Source organism: Hippichthys cyanospilos, chromosome 18, assembly GCF_059441005.1.
Source record: "Hippichthys cyanospilos isolate Australia breed blue-spotted pipefish chromosome 18, RoL_Hcya_1.0, whole genome shotgun sequence".
NCBI classification, from domain to species: domain Eukaryota; kingdom Metazoa; phylum Chordata; class Actinopteri; order Syngnathiformes; family Syngnathidae; genus Hippichthys; species Hippichthys cyanospilos.
The window spans coordinates 6,285,690-6,304,522 of NC_142386.1; the positions used below are offsets into that span (position 1 = coordinate 6,285,690).

The 18,833-nt window shown below is 42.5% G+C and overlaps 2 protein-coding genes across 5 annotated transcripts in view; both read left to right on the forward strand.

The window, feature by feature from the left end:
• The window catches only part of arhgap32b (Rho GTPase activating protein 32b), a 40,015-nt gene extending 26,170 nt beyond the window's left edge, over positions 1-13,845 (forward strand). For all 3 annotated transcript variants that reach the window (XM_088441299.1, XM_088441300.1, XM_088441301.1), the window contains 11 exons: positions 4,081-4,230; positions 4,938-5,040; positions 5,352-5,496; positions 5,706-5,788; positions 6,096-6,203; positions 6,307-6,654; positions 6,986-7,131; positions 7,224-7,298; positions 8,223-9,023; positions 9,593-10,224; positions 10,552-13,845. In XM_088441299.1, coding sequence (XP_088297425.1) covers positions 4,081-4,230; positions 4,938-5,040; positions 5,352-5,496; positions 5,706-5,788; positions 6,096-6,203; positions 6,307-6,654; positions 6,986-7,131; positions 7,224-7,298; positions 8,223-9,023; positions 9,593-10,224; positions 10,552-12,627 — 4,667 coding nt within the window. In that variant the 3' untranslated portion in view covers positions 12,628-13,845. The remainder of the gene's footprint in view (positions 1-4,080; positions 4,231-4,937; positions 5,041-5,351; positions 5,497-5,705; positions 5,789-6,095; positions 6,204-6,306; positions 6,655-6,985; positions 7,132-7,223; positions 7,299-8,222; positions 9,024-9,592; positions 10,225-10,551) is intronic.
• Positions 13,846-15,018: 1,173 nt separating this feature from the next.
• On the forward strand, positions 15,019-18,430 carry h3f3c (H3 histone, family 3C). Of its 2 annotated transcripts, none has more exons than XM_088441303.1 (4): positions 15,019-15,181; positions 16,373-16,517; positions 16,942-17,095; positions 17,360-18,430. In XM_088441303.1, the coding sequence occupies exons 2-4, from the start codon at positions 16,390-16,392 to the stop codon at positions 17,486-17,488; spliced, it is 411 nt and encodes a 136-aa protein (XP_088297429.1). In that variant the 5' UTR covers positions 15,019-15,181; positions 16,373-16,389; the 3' UTR covers positions 17,489-18,430. The 2 variants fall into 2 exon arrangements, with proteins under 2 accessions (XP_088297429.1, XP_088297430.1); XM_088441304.1 differs by lacking the exon at positions 15,019-15,181 and adding an exon at positions 15,827-15,979.
• Positions 18,431-18,833: the final 403 nt, after the last annotated feature.

Here is an 18,833-nt window from a genome sequence, read left to right on the forward strand (position 1 = left end):
GACTATATGTACAAACCAAAACTTCTGCAGCCTGATTATACTTTCGCAAGTATTTTAGATATGTTCTGGTGGCAAACAAAATACAGTTGAACAATCATCAACAAGAGAATAGGTCAAGAGGGAGCCTAGACCCATGAGTCATTTAAAAATAGTCCTGTCAAACCAATGGATCAGCAGTTTGCCTAAACACAAGCCCCAAGCATATTACCGGTATGTAGGCCTTGAAAGCTTTTTGTTGTCTTAAAAAAATGCAATGAATGTGATTGTCTAATGCAAGGGCAAATATGTCATGTGGTGTAGTTATTGGGATTCCCACATAGAGCATAATCATAACTATCTGGAGCCTAATCTGTAAAGTAAACAAACACAATCCAGCTCTGCCTCTGCCTAGCAGATATAACCAGCCATATTTTGTTGATGTTGCTGTTGTCTTTTGAGTTGCAGATTACATAGACAACTTCAAAAGGCCTTTAAAATACTCTTCAAATGTGCCACGCAAATAAAGCTCGACAGTTTTTTTTAGCATAATTCCTCAAATTATCTGCATCATTCGTTTACCATAAGAACAGATTTTAGTTGTTGATACTGTCCTGTTTCTAAGTAAAATAAGCACATTTTGCGTTATGTTTCCTTGCTCTATGAATGTGAAACGAACTGTGAACTTAAAACCACGGTATGTACCGAATCAGCAAGTTGGCATACACCCATAACAGTTATGTACCCTGCTGTGTCTGATTTCATCCTCATAACAAGGTCAGGCATTACTGCGATGTAGCCGGCGTGGAAAAAAGTAAACAAAAATGAAGTTTCACACAGGCTGACAGACTCCCTTTGTTATAGTTTTTATTTTCAATTAAAAACTTGGATACGTTTTACGAATTGTCGCGTCTCCGGGTCGAGGTCTGAAATGTACCACACACGTTGGAGCACATGAAGGCAGCACGTGTCTGTATGTAAACCAATGCTTACGCGCAGGCGTGTGAAACTTGGCTGACGGAGCAAAGAGGATACCGTTGCCTGCGAGTCTTTTTTCGTCAGATTTTTTTTAACTTTTACATCTTCATTCCGGATCAAGGTTTGATCCATTTCGTTTTAACTGCGGAAAAAAAAGACAGGCGTCTGTTTGACGATCGAATGTAGCGCCCCGTGGCTGAATTTAGTCATGTACTGTTGAAACAAGGTAAGAATATAAACTCTATCTAAATCAAATGTAAGTTTTCGCGCAAATTCCTGCACATGCAGCAGACTAAAACTTAATGGTAATTAACTCTTTGTTAAAAGTTACGATTTGAACCTTTTCGTTTGGTATGAATGGCGATCGCTGTCGAAAGGAAATGTGGCAATGAATGTATTAACTGTTCATTTCCCTTATTAAAAGTATTGTATGACTGCGCTTGAAGTTTTGATTTACGACATTGTACGCACGAGTTATAATTTTATAGGCAAAAGTTCAAATTCTTTCACAACAAATCCAGCAAATGTATGGATGGTTTAAATTCTTAGAATTTTAAATATCAGATAACGTTTTACGACATGACGTCACACACAGATACGGGAAAATAATCCCGCAAGTATTTTTGGTCCATGGAATCTGTTGATTGAACAGAATACATTTTTTGTTATTACTGCCGTATGCTACAATGCAAGGAAATTGCCATTTCTCTTAAATGCTAAAGATAAACAGCAATGTCCTGCTGCCTACTACAATGTCATTGATCCTTTAAAAGCTGGAAGGCTCGTTATTGGACACCTTGCCACTTTTGTTCAAACAAGGTCAGTGCTGCTGTTAAACAGCGAGACCCTGCGCTGTTGTTAATATTGTCTTTGCAATGTAGAAAAAAAAAATATCAAGGGTGCGTGCACGTTTTAAACTTCAAAATAAAACAGTTTGCCAAGCCAAATATTATATGCAGTGAATGCCTTGCTATGCTTTTATTTTGAAGTTGTTCCTAGCAGCGTGTGGCGGTGTAACAGCTTAACTTACTTTCTACTGCAATTGTAGTTCCCGACACCCGATAACTAACGCTCAATCCCCAATTCATGGCGCTAACAAATGACTTAATTACGCTGTCATTGGCAAACGGCAGCTGCTCCCAATGTTTACCGGTGAGTTGGGCTCCTCATGGCTGTGTTTAGCATGAATTAGCCACCGGCTAGCATCGCTGGAGTGCTCTATATAGGCTGGTGTGATAGACGTAAATGACTCTGACACAGTTGCTGACTCAAATATGCTGTTTCAGCCGGCAAATTGTCTTATAGACCAACATTTATGGGGAGAGATTTGTCCCGAAATCTCATGTTTCGAGGTAATAGTGTGCTGCTCAATATATTTAAAATGTAAGTTTAAAAGATAATGTCGATCATTATACATTTATCAAACAACAAAAATACAATTTTCAGATATGAACTCAAGAAAATATGAAGAATTTACAGAGATATATTCTGTTTTGCGATAGTTTTTACATTGTCGCCAAACTGTTGGTTCTTTCCTATACACGATAACAGAAAATACTCGAATTTGACCCTAAAATTACGGGCGCATCCTACACACAGGTGTGTCCTATATTTGGGGAATTACAGTATATCAAAATACTTGATATTCGACTCAAATTTCTGAGGGATATCCGAATACTAAAAATAACTCAACGGTGGCAGGCCTAATTCTAACATACAACATTTAGAAATACTTTTTCTCAGCCCCCCTTTAGCTCAGTAGAAGAAATATCCTAGAGCCATGCTTTGCAATCATTGTGAAATTGAAGTCAGAGATTTGTTACAATAAACTTCAAGGAGAGCCGTCAAAGTTTCCCGCTGGAACACCAACAGTAACTGGGCGTGGACAACTGTTGAATCCAGAGGGGGTTTCGGTCAAAGTGAATAGACTTAGCTCATTTAAGACGATTATGTTGATTTTTGTATTGCGGACAAGGTGGCAGCCTGTAGTTGTATCAGATAACTCCTGCTCAAGCTTTTTCTTTGTCTCGATGGCCTCTCTGCTCTGTAACATCACTGGTGCGTTTCTATGGAGTAGGAATTTTCCTGCCCGACTGCTTCCTCTGAAAAGTCACTCTCTGATTACATTGACAGGGCTGTGGCTTTTGGGTTAAAGAACGAACATTTGCCATTACGTGGATAATTGTTTTCTGCTGTGATGCTTGGCCTCACATCCCTGCCCCCCCCTACTCGTCATAGCCAAGCCTCAACGGGGAAAAATGTTGTCACACATGAGCTGCAACTTAAAGCTGCCAGTGGTCCTTATACTGTCGGTTGAGCTCTATCCTGTCTGGATATTATCTGTTTTATTTTCATCTGCCAGGGCAGATCTGCAGACTCCAATTTCCCCCAGCTATCTATCATCATCTGGATCCCCACCCTGCACCAGACTGCCACATGTCAAAGATTTATGACTCTTTGAAAAATACCATCGGATTCGAAGCCACATAACTCTGTTTAAAAATGAATATCAGTTTACTTTTGGGGGGGGGTCTTAGATCCTGGTGTTTGTATTGTTTTCTGCGGGTCCGGGTAAAATGTTTCCAGCTTGACTACTTGCCGCGATATTGTCACATCCCAGAATTCTTGGAAATTGTTCATGAATGCTGCAATGTCTGTTTTGCGTTTGTGTGTGAAGCTTGAGAAAGGACAACCATCCGAAAGGATTGGATAAAAAATGCGATAGCTTCACATCATGAAAAATCCAACGTCCATTTTGGGGACTAACTGTAACTACAGTTTAGTACATTGGTGACTGGAGCGAACTGTTGCCATCATCAAACCTTTAACCGTTGAGACCATGGAATTAATGAATAGCCCTAGCAGTCAGTTTAATGAACAAAAAGGTAAACCTTTTGAATGAAAATGCTGTCATGGAAAAAAGCACATATACAGTATAATAATGAATACAAATCTTATGATAAACAATATAAATGAAAAAGTAAAATTAAAAGGTAAAATGAAAAAAAATGACTTCTGCTTCTTGGATTTGCTAGGAAGTGAAGGGGAAATGAAGGGGAAGGGGAAAGTGAAAGTTGAGCTTTTGCAGGGCTTCTCATATGTGTCCTTCCTACCTTGCGTCCTCAGTGTCTAAGAAACATGGCAAGCTGATCACCTTCTTGCGCTCCTTCATGAAGTCCAGGCCTAGCAAGCAGAAGCTGAAGCAGAGGGGCATCCTCCGAGAGAGGGTGTTTGGCTGCGACCTGGGAGAGCACCTCCTCAACTCTGGACATGATGGTGAGTCACACACCAAAACACATTACTTTGCGTTATTATCAGACCATAAGACGCATTGGAATATAAACCACACAAACAAAAATTCAACAGAAGATTCATTTGTGTCGTTTATAAGCCGCACCGGAGTATAAGCCGCTGGTTGTAACATAAGATATTTACGCTGAAAGATGGTGCGTGGATATTTTTTAAATTGTTTTTATTTAAAAGTTTTATTTCAAACTGCCTGGTTTCAGCAACGTCACGCCTTTAACGCAGAGTGACGTTTATGAATAAGAGGAGCACCAACGTATTTTCAAAAACACTCTTGATGGTTAAATTACCGCACCAACATAACAGTAACATGCCTGTTTGTGTTTACTATAAGAGAGTGCTCCCTGATGGCAAGTAAAATAACAGTTTGAATGCGAAGTCAATACTTGGATAGCATCTTGTTCTGCCTCCCTTTGTTTAGCGAGAAATACCTCTCTGGTGGTTAAACTGCAGATAAATCGTACGAGACTAAAAGGTGCAGGATTCAAAACATGAGAAAAATGTAGCAGCCTGTGGTACTTCATTACTGTTTCTATCTAAAAAGCAAAAAACAACAAAGAAATTCAATCTTATTGCCTACAAACCTTTTTCCCCAAGAATTCTTCAACATGAATGATCATCTAATTTTGATCAAACGTGTGATGACGTGCCTTTTTTTTTTCCTCCCCTGTGTGCAGTTCCCCAGGTCCTCAAGAGCTGTACCGAGTTCATTGAGAAGCATGGTGTGGTGGATGGCATCTACCGCCTTTCTGGAATCGCTTCCAATATCCAGAAATTGCGGTAAGAGCCCTGCAGTAGAGCTGCCGTGACAAAAGTAACGCCTTCAGGAGTTGTTTTGTATGCTTTGCTACGGTGTGTCTTCTATGCTTACACGTATAGAAATATATTACATGACTGGAATGTGCTTGTGTACGTGTGGGAAGGATCACTTAGCAAGTTGCAATTTTCAGTGGGGGTGGCTTGCTTTTAGCCGCGCTTAAGGGGATGTCAAGAACACCGTCAAATAAGTCAGTCCAATTCTTCAATCAGAATCTGAATATATTTTGTTCTGATTTTTAAAAACCCTGTTGTGATCTTTGTCTTTTCATTAGGCACGAGTTTGACTCCGAGCAAATCCCCGACCTGACCAAAGATGTTTACATACAAGACATCCACTGTGTTGGCTCGCTCTGCAAGCTCTACTTCAGAGAATTGCCCAACCCCCTGCTTACCTATCAGCTCTACGAAAAATTTTCCGTAAGTTATTTAGACCCCCCGTGACACATTGGCCTTACTAATGTGCGCCACACTCCTCTCTTCGGCCTTTTCTGTTTTATGAGTCAACCTTAGCTGGTTGTTAAGGTATCTGAGATTGAAGGTTGATTTGTTTTTGCTCTGTCATTGTGTAATACGTAACACTGGTCCATTCAACCATGTGTGTGTGTGCGCGCGTGTGCTCACTGCAGGAGGCTGTATCAGCAGCAACTGATGAAGAGCGACTTATTAAAATCCATGACGTCATCCAGCAACTTCCTCCTCCGCATTACAGGTCAGAATTGAGGGACACTGCCCCCTTGTGGCACATATGAAGAGCGCATTTTGAACAATCGTCTTTACATTATGCCGGACAGATCTAAATAGAATACAGAAAAATGCACTAAAAAAAATGAAACAAATTTTATATACCATGTATATAAGTACCGTGTGTGTGTGAGATATATATATATATATATATATATATATATATATATATATATATATATATATATATATATATATATATATATATGATTATATTGTATTCAAATATCATTTGAACTTTAAAGTTGTATTAACATACAGTATTTGTCTTGTAGAACTCTTGAGTTTCTCATGCGACATCTGTCCCGCCTGGCGACATTCAGCTATGTCACCAACATGCACAGTAAGAACCTCGCCATTGTCTGGGCCCCCAACCTGCTGAGGTGAGATACAGAATTATGAGAGGATGTATTTTCTGAATGATTTGGGAAGCGGACAAAAAAATACGAGTGACCCTTGGTCGAATGTCTTTGTTTATGTTCACAGATCCAAGCAGATTGAATCTGCTTGCTTTAGTGGCACGGCAGCGTTCATGGAAGTGCGAATCCAGTCGGTTGTGGTTGAGTTCATTCTCAACCATGTGGATGTTCTCTTCAGCACCAAACTTAGTTCGCTAATTCGTGAAGGAGCAGGTCATAACACGTTGTCACGGCCCAAGTCCCTACTGGTTTCATCACCCTCCACTAAACTTCTAAGTCTGGAGGAGGCTCAGGCCAGGACTCAGGCTCAGATCAACTCTCCAGTCACCGAAGATAGCAAGTACATTGAGGTGGGCGAAGGTCCTGCGGCCCTGCAGGGCAAGTTCCACACTGTCATCGAGTTTCCCACTGAAAGGTTTGTCTTTTGCTGCTTTTTTTTTCAATCTGGTTACAATATTTTGTTTTAAAGACGAACCATATACAAAACTGAAAGGGACCGGAAAGAGACAACACAATGTCCTTTTGCACTTGAAACAAGTTGTCAGTGATGATGGACAAATGAAGCTTCATGAAGCACTTGTGATGTTTTTGACTCCTCTACATGGCAATATTGATGTAAAGATGCAGTGGAAGTTGAATACATTTGCATTGCATTAGCCTTTATCTATAAAACAAGAACACCAACTGGGGTAAAAAGATATTTTCTATCATGACTAATTGCACAGTTGTGTGTGTTTAAATGACAGGAAGAGGCCTCCTGTTAAAACGAAGAAGTCTCCTGTGGGTAGTTGGCGTTCCTTCTTCAACCTGGGCAAGTCCTCCTCTATGTCCAAGCGCAAGCTGCAACGCAACCCGAGTGAGCCCAATGAACTCAAGGCCATGGCGCTTGCTGGTGTGTCTTTTTTTGTCATTCTCTTTCATATTTTGCAAAATGTAATATTCCAGAAAACTGTTAAATACTGATACGTTTTTAATTGTTTTTAGGAGGTCGGGGAGATACAGCTACTTTAAGATCTGCAAAAAGTGAAGAGTCACTGAGTTCTCTCCATAATGTGGAAGGTGATTACTTTTTTCGTTGTATGTAATCATCCCCTCTGCCAAGATTTTTTTTAATTTTTTTTACCCAAGTTCATTAGGTTATGCATTTATTTGGGTCTAACTGTAACCATGTACTTTGAAAAAGTCATGTATCTGTTCGGTATTACCTCACTAATATATTGTCAAATTAGGTGGTAATTTTTTTGCAGTATTTTATTACATTAACGATGGCAAAATGAAGCATCATGATTTTTTTTTCTCTAGATGGCACTTTGGATTTACAAAACACAGTGGAAATTTCTTTTTCACTTGCATTTACCTTAAACCGAGAGCACCATCTACAGGAGTAAAAAATGAATATATCACAAGTGCTAAGCGCCAAAGTAGCAATATTGCACCAAGCAACTTTCACAGTTATTGCTAACCATTTTCAACCTTTTGAATTAGTGATACAAAAAAAATGGAATATTTTAGGAATCATTGTGCAATTGCTCTTCAATTGATTCATCAGTTGATTATTGTCTGTTGATCGTTGAATCAGATAAAAAAAAGTTTTTACTTTCATCCATTTGTTAAAAAAAAAAAAAGTATTATTGAGTAACTGATTTGGTCCGTACTGTCACGGGAAAAACAATAATGTTGATTCCCCTCCAAGTGAAAGCAAATCTATGGAAATGATTCAACACAAATATAATAAATCTTGGAGGGCTATAGAAAAAAAACAATAGAATGTTTATGAATCGGCTGCCCTTCAAGTATTTGAACAATTTTAAATTAACCTACTGTCGGTCTCAAAACAATCTATTATCAATAATGGTCCACAATTGTTTTTGGTAATCCCCTGGTTGTCCATGAATCTGTTGCAGCTCTATCTGACGTTGATTTAGTATGTCACAGATGAAGATCCGCACTCTTGTTGTGCTTCTCGTCTTCTTTATTGACCAGGAGAGTCCAAGGTGTACCGTCCGCGGCGACCACGATCCAGCAGCGACGCCCTCTCGGCATCGTTCAACGGCGAGTTGCTGGACGGTCGGCAGCACTGCAACTCGTACGACAACCTGGGCACCACAGAGGACAGCGATGGAGACGAGGGCCCCATCTGCGTACCCGCTCTAATCTCGCCTCCTCGCTCAGCCGGCGAAGACGTGGACCTCAGCCCACCAGACATCGGCATGGCGTCTTTGGACTTTGACCCCATGTCATTCCAGTGCAGCCTCCCCGACGGCGCCTGCGCCTTCCCCTCGGTTGATTCGCACACTGGAGCAGAAGGCAGCACTTTAAAGAGGAGCCATGGAGCCCTTTGGGCAAAGACCAACGCATCTGACCTCGTCTCGTCTTCCTTCTTAGACAACTTGACATCGTCTTTGTCCTCAGATTTTAACCTGGCTGCGGGAGAGAAAGTGGAGAGCCATAAACTCCCCGGATCCTTTTCTTACACTGACAAACCCACACAAGCCGTGTCGCCCATCAGGAGTGTAAAGCCCGCTACGTCTGCCGCTTCAGAGCTATTTTCTCCGGAGATGTCTGACAGGACTACCAGTGAGGAGGTGGGACCTGGAGAACCTTTATCGTCTCCGACGGCACCAAAAGATTCTCCTCTGTCTATAAAAGCTGAGTTGTCTCTCAGTGAAGCTTTTCATATGGAACTCCACTCCAAGCTGGCAAGCTTTGACAATGTGGATTGTCATGAGCCAAAGCCAGACGACACTGTTGGACACGTTTCGCAAGGAAACCACGAGCATCCAGGTCAGAAGAAAATTGGTGTTTCCAACATATTAATTACGCCTCTGTGTAGAAATGTGCATGTATAGGGCTGAAATGAGTCCTCGATTAATTCAACAACCTCTGGTGTGGTATTTTTTTCTTGTGCCCGATACCCGCTTATTAGCGTGCACGTCTAAAAACTATGTCAAGACAATCGCAGCAACAATTGTTAATGTTCTCCCGGAAACGCAATGAGAAGGCCATCTGCTAATGGACACAATCATTTTGGTCAGCTTTTGTCTTGTAAAATGTCACGGCGTAACAGTCTTTCTCCTGCAACTGTTACTCCCAACTCTCCATACAAACAACACAATACTCTGAATTTACAATCAATAGCCAGTTCAGGGTGCTAACAAACGACTTTGCTTTTCAGTGTATAATGATGGCTCGGGCTCCATTATAGTTGCATCTAGCATAAATAAGCTGCAAGCTAGCTGTGCTCAAGTGCTCCATATAGGCTGGCGCGATACACTGCACACTTTGATGCTGATGCTAGTCTTCCGGCGATTTGTGACTTGTTATTTCAAGCATGCCATTTGTTTCCTTTCTAGGGGGAAGAGCTCCAGACTCCAAGAATTTCGCCACACATTCCCAAAGCACTCCATCTAATAATTGCGCTCCCCCTCCTCCTAAAGATGCCGCCCGCATGTTGGCCCTGGTTCTTGCCGAGTCAGCACCCTCCCAACCTCGGTCTGGCGAGGCCCTGACGCCAGCGTCCCCACCGCAGCTCGGCACTCCTGATGGCCAGGCGTCATCAGATCGACATTTCCCAACTTCCTATAACGAGGGAAGTGAACGGGGAAGCTCCATGTCAAAAAACAGCAACGTGTCTGTCACCACAATCCAATGCATTCCCACTTCTTCGAGCCCCTCAAAAGAACAGCAGGTGCTTGAGGTAACCAGCATGACAGCTGGGCCACCAGACAGCGGCAAGGCAGCAATAGTGGACTCAATTTCTTCAGACATGCTTCATAAAAAGGCCACCTCTCTCCCTAAAAGTACACCCAGCCTGAATTCTCCAAGCAGGAATCCAGAAAGTCAGTCCTTTATTGTAAATGACTCGGCGTGTAGCAGCATGACCAGTACCAAAGCAGTTGCCGCCATTGCAGCAGCCTCTGAGAGTAACGCACCCCTTCCCAGTGGCAGCAGCAAAGACACCAGAGGCTCCCGACATCTTGCTGAAGTGAGTATTTTCTCATTACTTTGTGTGTCAAACAATAGGCGAGATAAAAAATAGATAAATATATGACTTAATAAATACATTATAAAATATTATATAAAAGAGGGGGGGGGGGGAATATGAGTAAAACTAAGGCTGTTAAGAAGGGAAGGGGGCAGGAAGGAAAAATAAGGAAGCTGTACTCAAACACAGTAACAGACCCTAACTAAAAGCATGAGTATAATAGAATAAAAGCGTCAAATCCGATCTCCCTGAGGGCGCTGCATTGGTAAGGACCAGACCAAATTTGCAATTATTTTGTTTTTTATTATCTGACACTTGTTCTTGCAGGTGAAGCCAAAGGACGACGCAAAGCCCGTAAGTGTTCCAAAATCATCCTCATCTGAGCAACAGCAGCCTCCAGCCGCTCCAAAGTCCAAAAAGCCAGCGCTCTCAACGTCACACCATCAAACGCAGCGGCAGTGCCAAGTTGAGACACAGCACCAGCCCCAAGTTCAAATTCAGCCTCTATCTAAGGTCAATTCCGTCGTGGCACCAATATCTTCTGAGCTCGTCGATAGGTCACGGGAGCAAGTAAATCCCAATCAGGTCTCAGAATTTGCTAAAACCAACACCGGAGGAGCCGCACCTCCTGCACCTCCAGTCCGCACTCTGGAGAGCAAACTAGCGACAGCCGCGCTTAGTCAGGCTGACGCCTCTTACCATAACTTGAATGAGAATTGCGCTTCCTCTCTTCCTCACAATCCACTTTCGCCCAGGAAATCTTCCACACTTCCCTACCATCACTCTAAAGGTGAAGCATTTCTAATTGAACCTGCATACTACCACCAGAGACCAGTTTCAATGGGTCCACATCCCCTGCCACACCACTACAGACAAAACAGTGTCCCCTCACACCTCTCATATGTGTCCAAATCCGAACCTCAGATACCCTACAGTGCCCGGGTGGACCATAGATACAGCACTTTAGGTTCCAGGTCCTACCACCATTCGATAAAAGCCAGGGGAAACACCCGAAGTGTTTATGGGGCTCCGGGACATCCGGCTTACAGCCATGACAGAACCCACGGCTATCCTACCATTCGCAGAGTGCACTCACTCCACGTTCCCGCCGCCATCCGCACTGTACCCATCCAACGGACCGAAGTCCCTCCAGACGACTTGTTCTACTACCACCGACCCGTGTATCATTGCAAACCCTTACAGCAGCAGTCCTCGCAAACCGACTATCACGTCACCCAACTCCAGCCTTATTTCGAGAACGGCAGAGTCCAGTACCGCTACAGTCCGTACTCCGGTCCCATCCCCCTGGAGGCTCCTTATTATGATATCGACCCTTACGGCACCATCCGCGTCCGCCACGTCCACTCGGCGTGTAGAGATTCCGGAACGGTCGTTTGCAGACCCGGCGACAAGCCGGCGGGGTACCACTACCTCGCTCGCAACGTTTTCCCATCTGGAAAGGAGCACAGCTTTGTGAGCAGGGACGTGCCGCCGGGTCACGGCCCCAAGGAAGTTCTTTCGTACCTGTCTTGGGACCCGGACGAGTCCGAATGCCTGCGCCTGCAGTCTATCCGTAGAGAGAGCCGGGCCAGACAGAAGATTAAAGGACCCGTGCTGTCCCAATATGACAACGTAGGCTCATTCGGACCCGTTGATCTGGCCGGCTACGACACCCTACACTCGCGCAGTAAGTCCGATCCAGGTAAAGCCGAGAGCAAAGATGGTCGCTATCTCCCCAGACACATGGTCTCGGATCCCAACGTCCTCCTATGTTCGGAGAGCGACAAGCACCTCCAAGGCGGTCCGGCGGGAGACAAACGGGACGGGGCGGTCAAGCCCAGCACGTCCAAGAAATGCCAGTCGTCGAATTCCATTCCCGCCGCGATGAGCGGGTTCTCCCAACAGCAGGAGGGCGGCCCGCACGACGCCAAGCAAGATACTACGATTGCGAAGCTTGCCGAAAGCAGCAGCCGCTCCAAACACCCAAACAGGAGAAGCTTTCAGGCACGCTACGATTGCCAGGATGCGGACCGCCACCATGGGAAAGCGAAAACCCCAAGCACCTACCAGTCTTCAGAAGATCCAACATCCGCTCCCAAAGAACATCTCACCCACTGCAAAGCCGAACGATCCCACAGCATGCGTGAGCAACATCTCTACAGCCACAGCAAAGCCGAACTGGATGGCGACTCCTCGTACCACAAACACGCCGGCAAACCGGCGCAATCCCACTACGACAACTTGGACGATTACCACCCGGTACCTCAGCACCAGGGGCCCGTTCAAAAACGCAGCTACCCGGCGCACAACAGCAGGGCGTATTCGACGGCGTTAGGCCAGGGAGCCTTCCTCCAGACTGAGCTGGGTCTCCAGCGGCCGGAAACCGAAATATGTACCGAATGAAACCGGGAGAATCGTCAAAGAAAGCCTTGGTTGATCAGCCTCTGCGGGACAGTGGACTGTTGCATCACCGATCTTTTGTTTTTTTTCCTGTATTTTTAACAAATTGTAAAAGGGAACTGTAATAAGGCTTTTTACTGGAAGTCCTGAATGTAACAGAAATTTTTGATGTGCTGGAGTGAGACATTAGACATAAATGTATATAATATAAGAAAAATTAAGGTACTTTAAACAGGAACCACAAATGTCTACGATACAATGTCATATACATATATATTTATATATAGATATATATGTACGAATCTATAGTAAGGGGATGTATTTTTTTTAGATGAGGCCGCCGGATTAATGGAATAAGGTTTGCATTTTAGAAATGCATGCACTCTTACAGAACAGTTCTGTGTAATTCGCTTTTCATGTTCTTTGTAAACATTGCAGCACAAGGTATGGGAGGAGGATTGATGTTGACGCCGTCTCGTCCTCCCTCCGCCAATATGCACACAGGTAGGCGGTACACTGTGTCCACGTTTGTCTTTTCAGGACTTGACGGAGGACCTGTTGTGGGTCTTTGTCACTTCAAAAACAGTCTGTTATTGTCTTTTATGTTTTTCGGGACTGTGCCATTTTATGTCCGCTTACTGTAACAACATTTCACTTGCTTTGAATGGAATATTTTGGGACTTCATTAGGAGGCGGACCGAGCATAGCTGTGTAAAAAAAAGGAAAAAAAAAAGCTACATTTAGAAAGGTTTTTATTACATTTCATTTCCCTACGAGACCTGATCCATCACTAATTAACAGCTGAAAATGTTTTCCTTTAAAACAAACCTTGACCCTACTTTGGAGAAAAATTACCATTTTTCTTGGGGTTGGAAAAAGTATTTTACCGCTAATTTAAATCATGACCATATGATGCAAACGATGTATCTAGTTAATTATTGAAATGTGTATTACAGGCAGAAAACTGATGTATAGTACACTCATTTGGTACTGCCCAGTGGAGTTTCAATGATACTAAAAACAAATGGGTTGTATTCTGTAACTTTTACCCAGTGTATTGCTTGCAGATGTTGCTCCTTCTTACTTACCTAAAGCCTTTCTTTTCAGTTGAGGTGCAAGTAAGGCACTCTGTACTTTAAAATGTGAAATTCTTGTCTAACTAATGGGTACTAAAAATTTAGTTATAAAACAATAAAACTGTTCAGGAATCGCACTTAACAATGTTGTCCATGATGCCGCATACTTCCGATTGCATGGTTTTATATGTCCTACTCTAGGTGACAGTAGGAATGGGAAAATAAAATTTCTAAATGCTTCATGAAACAGCTGTATTTTTTGTCTCCTCTAGAGGGCACTCTGTTCAACATAGGGCTGAAACAATGACTCGACGTCTCTTTATGCTAACAGTGCCATCTAGTGGAGTAAAAAATACAAACGCTCCAATTAAAAAAATTGACAGCTTACCAGTGCATCTGAAAGTTTTCAACACATCGACTGGATTTCTTTACAATCCAGTCCATATACGGTATGAATGCATAGACAGTTAAAATATTTTCTTTTTCAAGGGATGCTAAACTAATACGAAACCTTAATTTAATGTGTCTAGCTCAATCGTCAATAGTACGTTTTTACAATGATAAGCCCAATGTTAGCGCCCCCAATTACAGATACGAGATTTTGCAACTCAATGTAAAGATTTGAATTTTTGTCCACTAATACAGTGCGTTACATACAAGATACGTTAGCTGCAGGTCAACAACTGGTCAACAACTATTAATTGAAATGGCTTTGCGATCGAGCAAGTAACACAATTATTCTAGGTGTGCTTGGAATCTATTCGCTATTTTAAGATTCACTTTTGCAGCAACATTTGGTTTTAGGGCATAAGTAATTTAGCAGGTAAATTGTGCAAGATTTGTTGCAGGGTATTAGATTTTTATGGCTCCACCAATTAATTCTGCCAACAAGCCCACTTGTCTTTGAACCAAACTACATTAAAACGACCATTACACTTACAATTAACGAATAGACAAACTAACGAAAACGTCCCCAAGCATCAGAAATATCGATTCTCGCCACTTTTCTTCCAAAGCAGCTATGTCTACTTTCTGTCATGTTGACAGTTAAATCATTTGTATTTGCAGATGAATAATCAAACAGCCTGTATTGTGGGGAAGTTTCACGCCAACAACAATGTTACGTTTGATGAGTATTGCCCTGCGAACTTTTTTGCTGAACGTTTCTTGGCCAAAATTCCTCGGCTTCGTTTCGCAAATTGAGCTATGTTGCAAAGAACGTAACTTCCGTAATGCATACTATTCATATTAAAATAATCCGCAATTGTAACGTCGTTCTTGTTTTTGCCACTGTGGGGTAACCCATTGAAGTGCAACTTCAATGTTTGTTTACACTCGTTGGCAGTTGCATTGTGGGAGACATGATTGACACGGTCGCCATTTTGCTCCCCGCGCTTCCATTGTGTGCCAGATAGTAAATATAAGACAAGGCAACAACGCGCTCGAGTCGCTGCGAGGAAACGCTGCTTAAATTTCCCTCGGTGAGTCAAATTTCCGTCATATTTTTATACAGGGGCGCTCTCTATATGTTGTGTGTCACTTTTGACAGTATCACGAGTTGGTGTGTGTTAAAAATGTCGTCGAATTTCGACGTTTTACGATGAAGCGGAAAAGCAGTTCCCCCGAGTGCAAATGAGCTAAACGGTCGAATGGCTTCGAAACGCCGACGAATGTGGTCCTTTTAACGGCCATTTCTAGCCAGACGCTTAGCTTCAGCAGTCGGTCCGCGTGATTTAATTGGTAGTCACGCCTGTGGTATACGTTTTATTGATAGTCTGTGTTAAGTGAATCGCTCGAAAAGTCGTTTGTCTGGCTCTATGTGCCTTTGGTTTTCAGATGCGGCCATAAATCCTGCAGTTAAAAGAGGTGAAGCCATAATTCAGTATCCCCGCCCCCACCGACTGCAACGTAACAGCTCATTGGTTGTTACGCGAAAAAACGCCAACGCTGATTGGTGGGCTTCAAAGGCTCGCTGTATCGGTTTGTTCGGAGAGTAAACATAATTTGTTTGCCATAAAAGAACGACGAATGGCCAAACATGACGGTTAAAAACATTTTTGACGAAGAACGATACGTTTGGATACCGTCAGCGACATTAAAGAGTTCTGTAAACTCAAACGTAATTACCGACTGCATGAACGTTGTGCTGCAGTGTGAGCAAGTCGAGGTTGCTATGTGACGTAATTCCAATTCACACTAAAATCGAAATACTAAAATACTCCCATGTTTTACGTTATTCTTGACTGATTTTGGTTAAGTCTTTTAGGTAAACAAGAAAGGTAAACTATTTTTGATATTCTAATCTTATCAACCATTTTTGATATTCTAATATTTTCAATTGAACTATACTTAAATGTTTTTTATCTGAATATTACATTTTTATACGATGCTGCTATGCTTTGTAAATGTTTTTGTCGTTGTTCATTTTTCATTGCTATTTTGACCAATGAATCATTAAATCTTTGTAAAGAACAGTTACCAGAGACTTTGGTGTGTCAAGTTCATGGGAACGCAACCACCGCTTCAAAAATTTCAAATTAAAAGCCTAATAAGTCTATTTCATTGGCCCACTTTGTATTCACTGTTTATTTTGAAGGCGCTTAGGTAGACAAATTAAAGTGTGAAGACATTATGTGTATTGTGTTTGAGTCTTAACTTGCTACTTCTTTCAGGCTGATACTTTGTGGTCATGGCTCGTACCAAGCAAACCGCTCGTAAGTCCACAGGAGGAAAGGCTCCTCGTAAGCAGCTCGCCACCAAGGCTGCTCGCAAGAGCGCCCCCTCCACCGGTGGTGTCAAAAAGCCCCATCGTTACAGGTGGGTAACCTTTGCAACAACTGTTTGCGATACAACGACCAATCACGAGATGGCAAATAGTAGATCAGATTGTGAATTGAGAGAAATCAGGCAACACAACGGAATGTGGAAATGAAGCCTCATGAAGCACGTGTGGTTACTTTTGTTTTCTCCTGTAGATAGTGCTCTTGGTTTGAAGTAAGGCTTAATTGAACTGGAATGTTTCCAATGCATCTTCGAACCAAGTGTGCAAAAATAATCTTAAAAGTGCTTCTTCATGAGGCTTCATCTTCCCAGCGTTGAATGCATTGAAATTTGATGCTGACATTCAACTCAAAACTTCTCACTTGTCAACACGCACGATACAATTGGACATTGAAGGTTGTTGTTAGGCTTTTCAAGGTTATATAGGATGATTTACTGAGAGCTTTGGATTGTTTTTCAGGCCCGGTACTGTGGCTCTGAGAGAGATTCGTCGGTACCAGAAGTCCACAGAGCTGCTGATCCGTAAGCTGCCTTTCCAGCGCCTGGTCAGGGAGATTGCGCAGGACTTCAAGACTGACTTGCGTTTTCAGAGCGCTGCCATTGGTGCTCTGCAGGTACGTACGTGCTTGGACTTTTATTACATCGTTTGCATCAGGAGTGGTCGCAATAGTTGGGGAAGCAAGCTGACAAACTTAGCCCCACCACTTTGCCAGAAAACAAAAAATAAAAGTTAGAAATCAAATAATTAATCCGCGCATGTGATTAATAGCGATCGTCAAGGTTTCAGTTACGCGTAAGGCCTGTAGATGGCGTTGTGCAACTTGCTCCATGCACTTTTTCCATTGTGTCACGGGATGTTTTTGCACGTATGCCTGCAGGAGGCCAGCGAGGCCTACCTGGTGGGGCTTTTTGAGGACACCAACTTGTGCGCCATCCACGCCAAGCGGGTCACCATCATGCCCAAGGACATCCAGCTGGCCCGCCGAATCCGTGGCGAGCGTGCTTAGAACCCACCTTTTGACCTTTTCTCCCTTTCTTTCTCTTTTGTGACCTGTCCTCACTCTCTCCTCAGCTTCTCGGTAGACTTTGAAGCGGTAGAATTTTGTCGATGTCTGGTCTCTGAGGTTTCTTCGTCTTCACCAAATGTTTTAGGGTACCTTTTTTTTTCCCGTGCGCTTACGAGGTCTTGCAGATCAGACGCATTGAAGCGTGCTGCGCTTGAGTGGGGCCGCTCTGGATTCCTGGGCTGCAGAGGGGCTAGTCTGCTTAAGGGGAGCTGCAACTTCCACAGCAGGGTGCTATTAAAACTAGTCCGTAAAATTGTGCCCTGCCTTACATGAAAGCCACAGAGGCAGAGCAGCAGCAGCAGCCCGGCGCTACCCTCTCAAAGCACAGCTCTGCCTCTGCAATGTGTGCACGCGTCAACTCATCTTGTCAACCAGCTCTAAACCATAACCAAAAAAAAAAAGTTAATGTCATTGCTTAATCGTTTTATTCGGCAACCACACAAATGAATACATTTTCATTTCAAAGTCAAACCATAAAAAAAAACATAGTGACGTTTTTTCTTATTTTTCCCCCGAATTAAAAACTATAAAGTGGAGCTATTCCTACATTAATTCTTGTGTTTTTAAATGCAACCGCTAAGGGGCGACATTTTACCAGCAGTCGTTGCCTGTTGCTCAAACCATTTTGCTTTGGCCTCGTTCGGATTTTTTTTTAAGTACAACGAAGTTTGGCAGGACATAGTTCAGGTTCTTGATTTACTTTTCTGCATGCGGTTCTCGTTCCCTTTCTCCAAATTTGTAATACACACTATAACCTCATTTCTTTTTATATTTTTTGGTAAATGCTCAAGGTTTTCAAATGTATGAATAAGCTGATCTTTGTATTTTCCAAATTTCTCATGGTAGCGTTAAATAGGTGTTAAAAATAAAGGTATAAAAGTCGGTGTGTTTGTTTTGCTTGGGTGTAACACTAGTTTGCTAATGGCTTTCTGGCAAAAAAAAAAAAAATGCACGTATCAAACGACTAAATGGATCCACTACAAAAGCACATACTCAAAATGAGGCAAGTGATTACAGCAATATTGAACAAAATTGCACTCTTGGTATTGAATTGAAATTAAATAAAACACTGAATATTGAATTAGAATAGCTCTGAATAGAAAATAAAACGGATCATTTGTGCACATTTTTAATATAGTGTGCTCATTTAGATTTTGTATGGGTGTTAATTTTGTTTTCTATGTAAAAACAGTTCGCCAATTATCAAGGGTACCATTTAATATTGCTTGTAAAAATAAAATTAAAAATAGGAATGTGCATACTTTTCATCAACATGCATACATAG

What these genes read in the sequence shown, in the direction of transcription:
- h3f3c (XM_088441303.1), top strand. Translation starts at nt 16,390, where the DNA reads ATGGCTCGTACCAAGCAAACCGCTCGTAAGTCCACAGGAGGAAAGGCT. An exon ending in AAAAAGCCCCATCGTTACAG is followed by an intron (nt 16,518 to 16,941) that starts GTGGGTAACCTT and finishes ATTGTTTTTCAG; the next exon opens with GCCCGGTACTGTGGCTCTGA. An exon ending in CTGCCATTGGTGCTCTGCAG is followed by an intron (nt 17,096 to 17,359) that starts GTACGTACGTGC and finishes GTATGCCTGCAG; the next exon opens with GAGGCCAGCGAGGCCTACCT.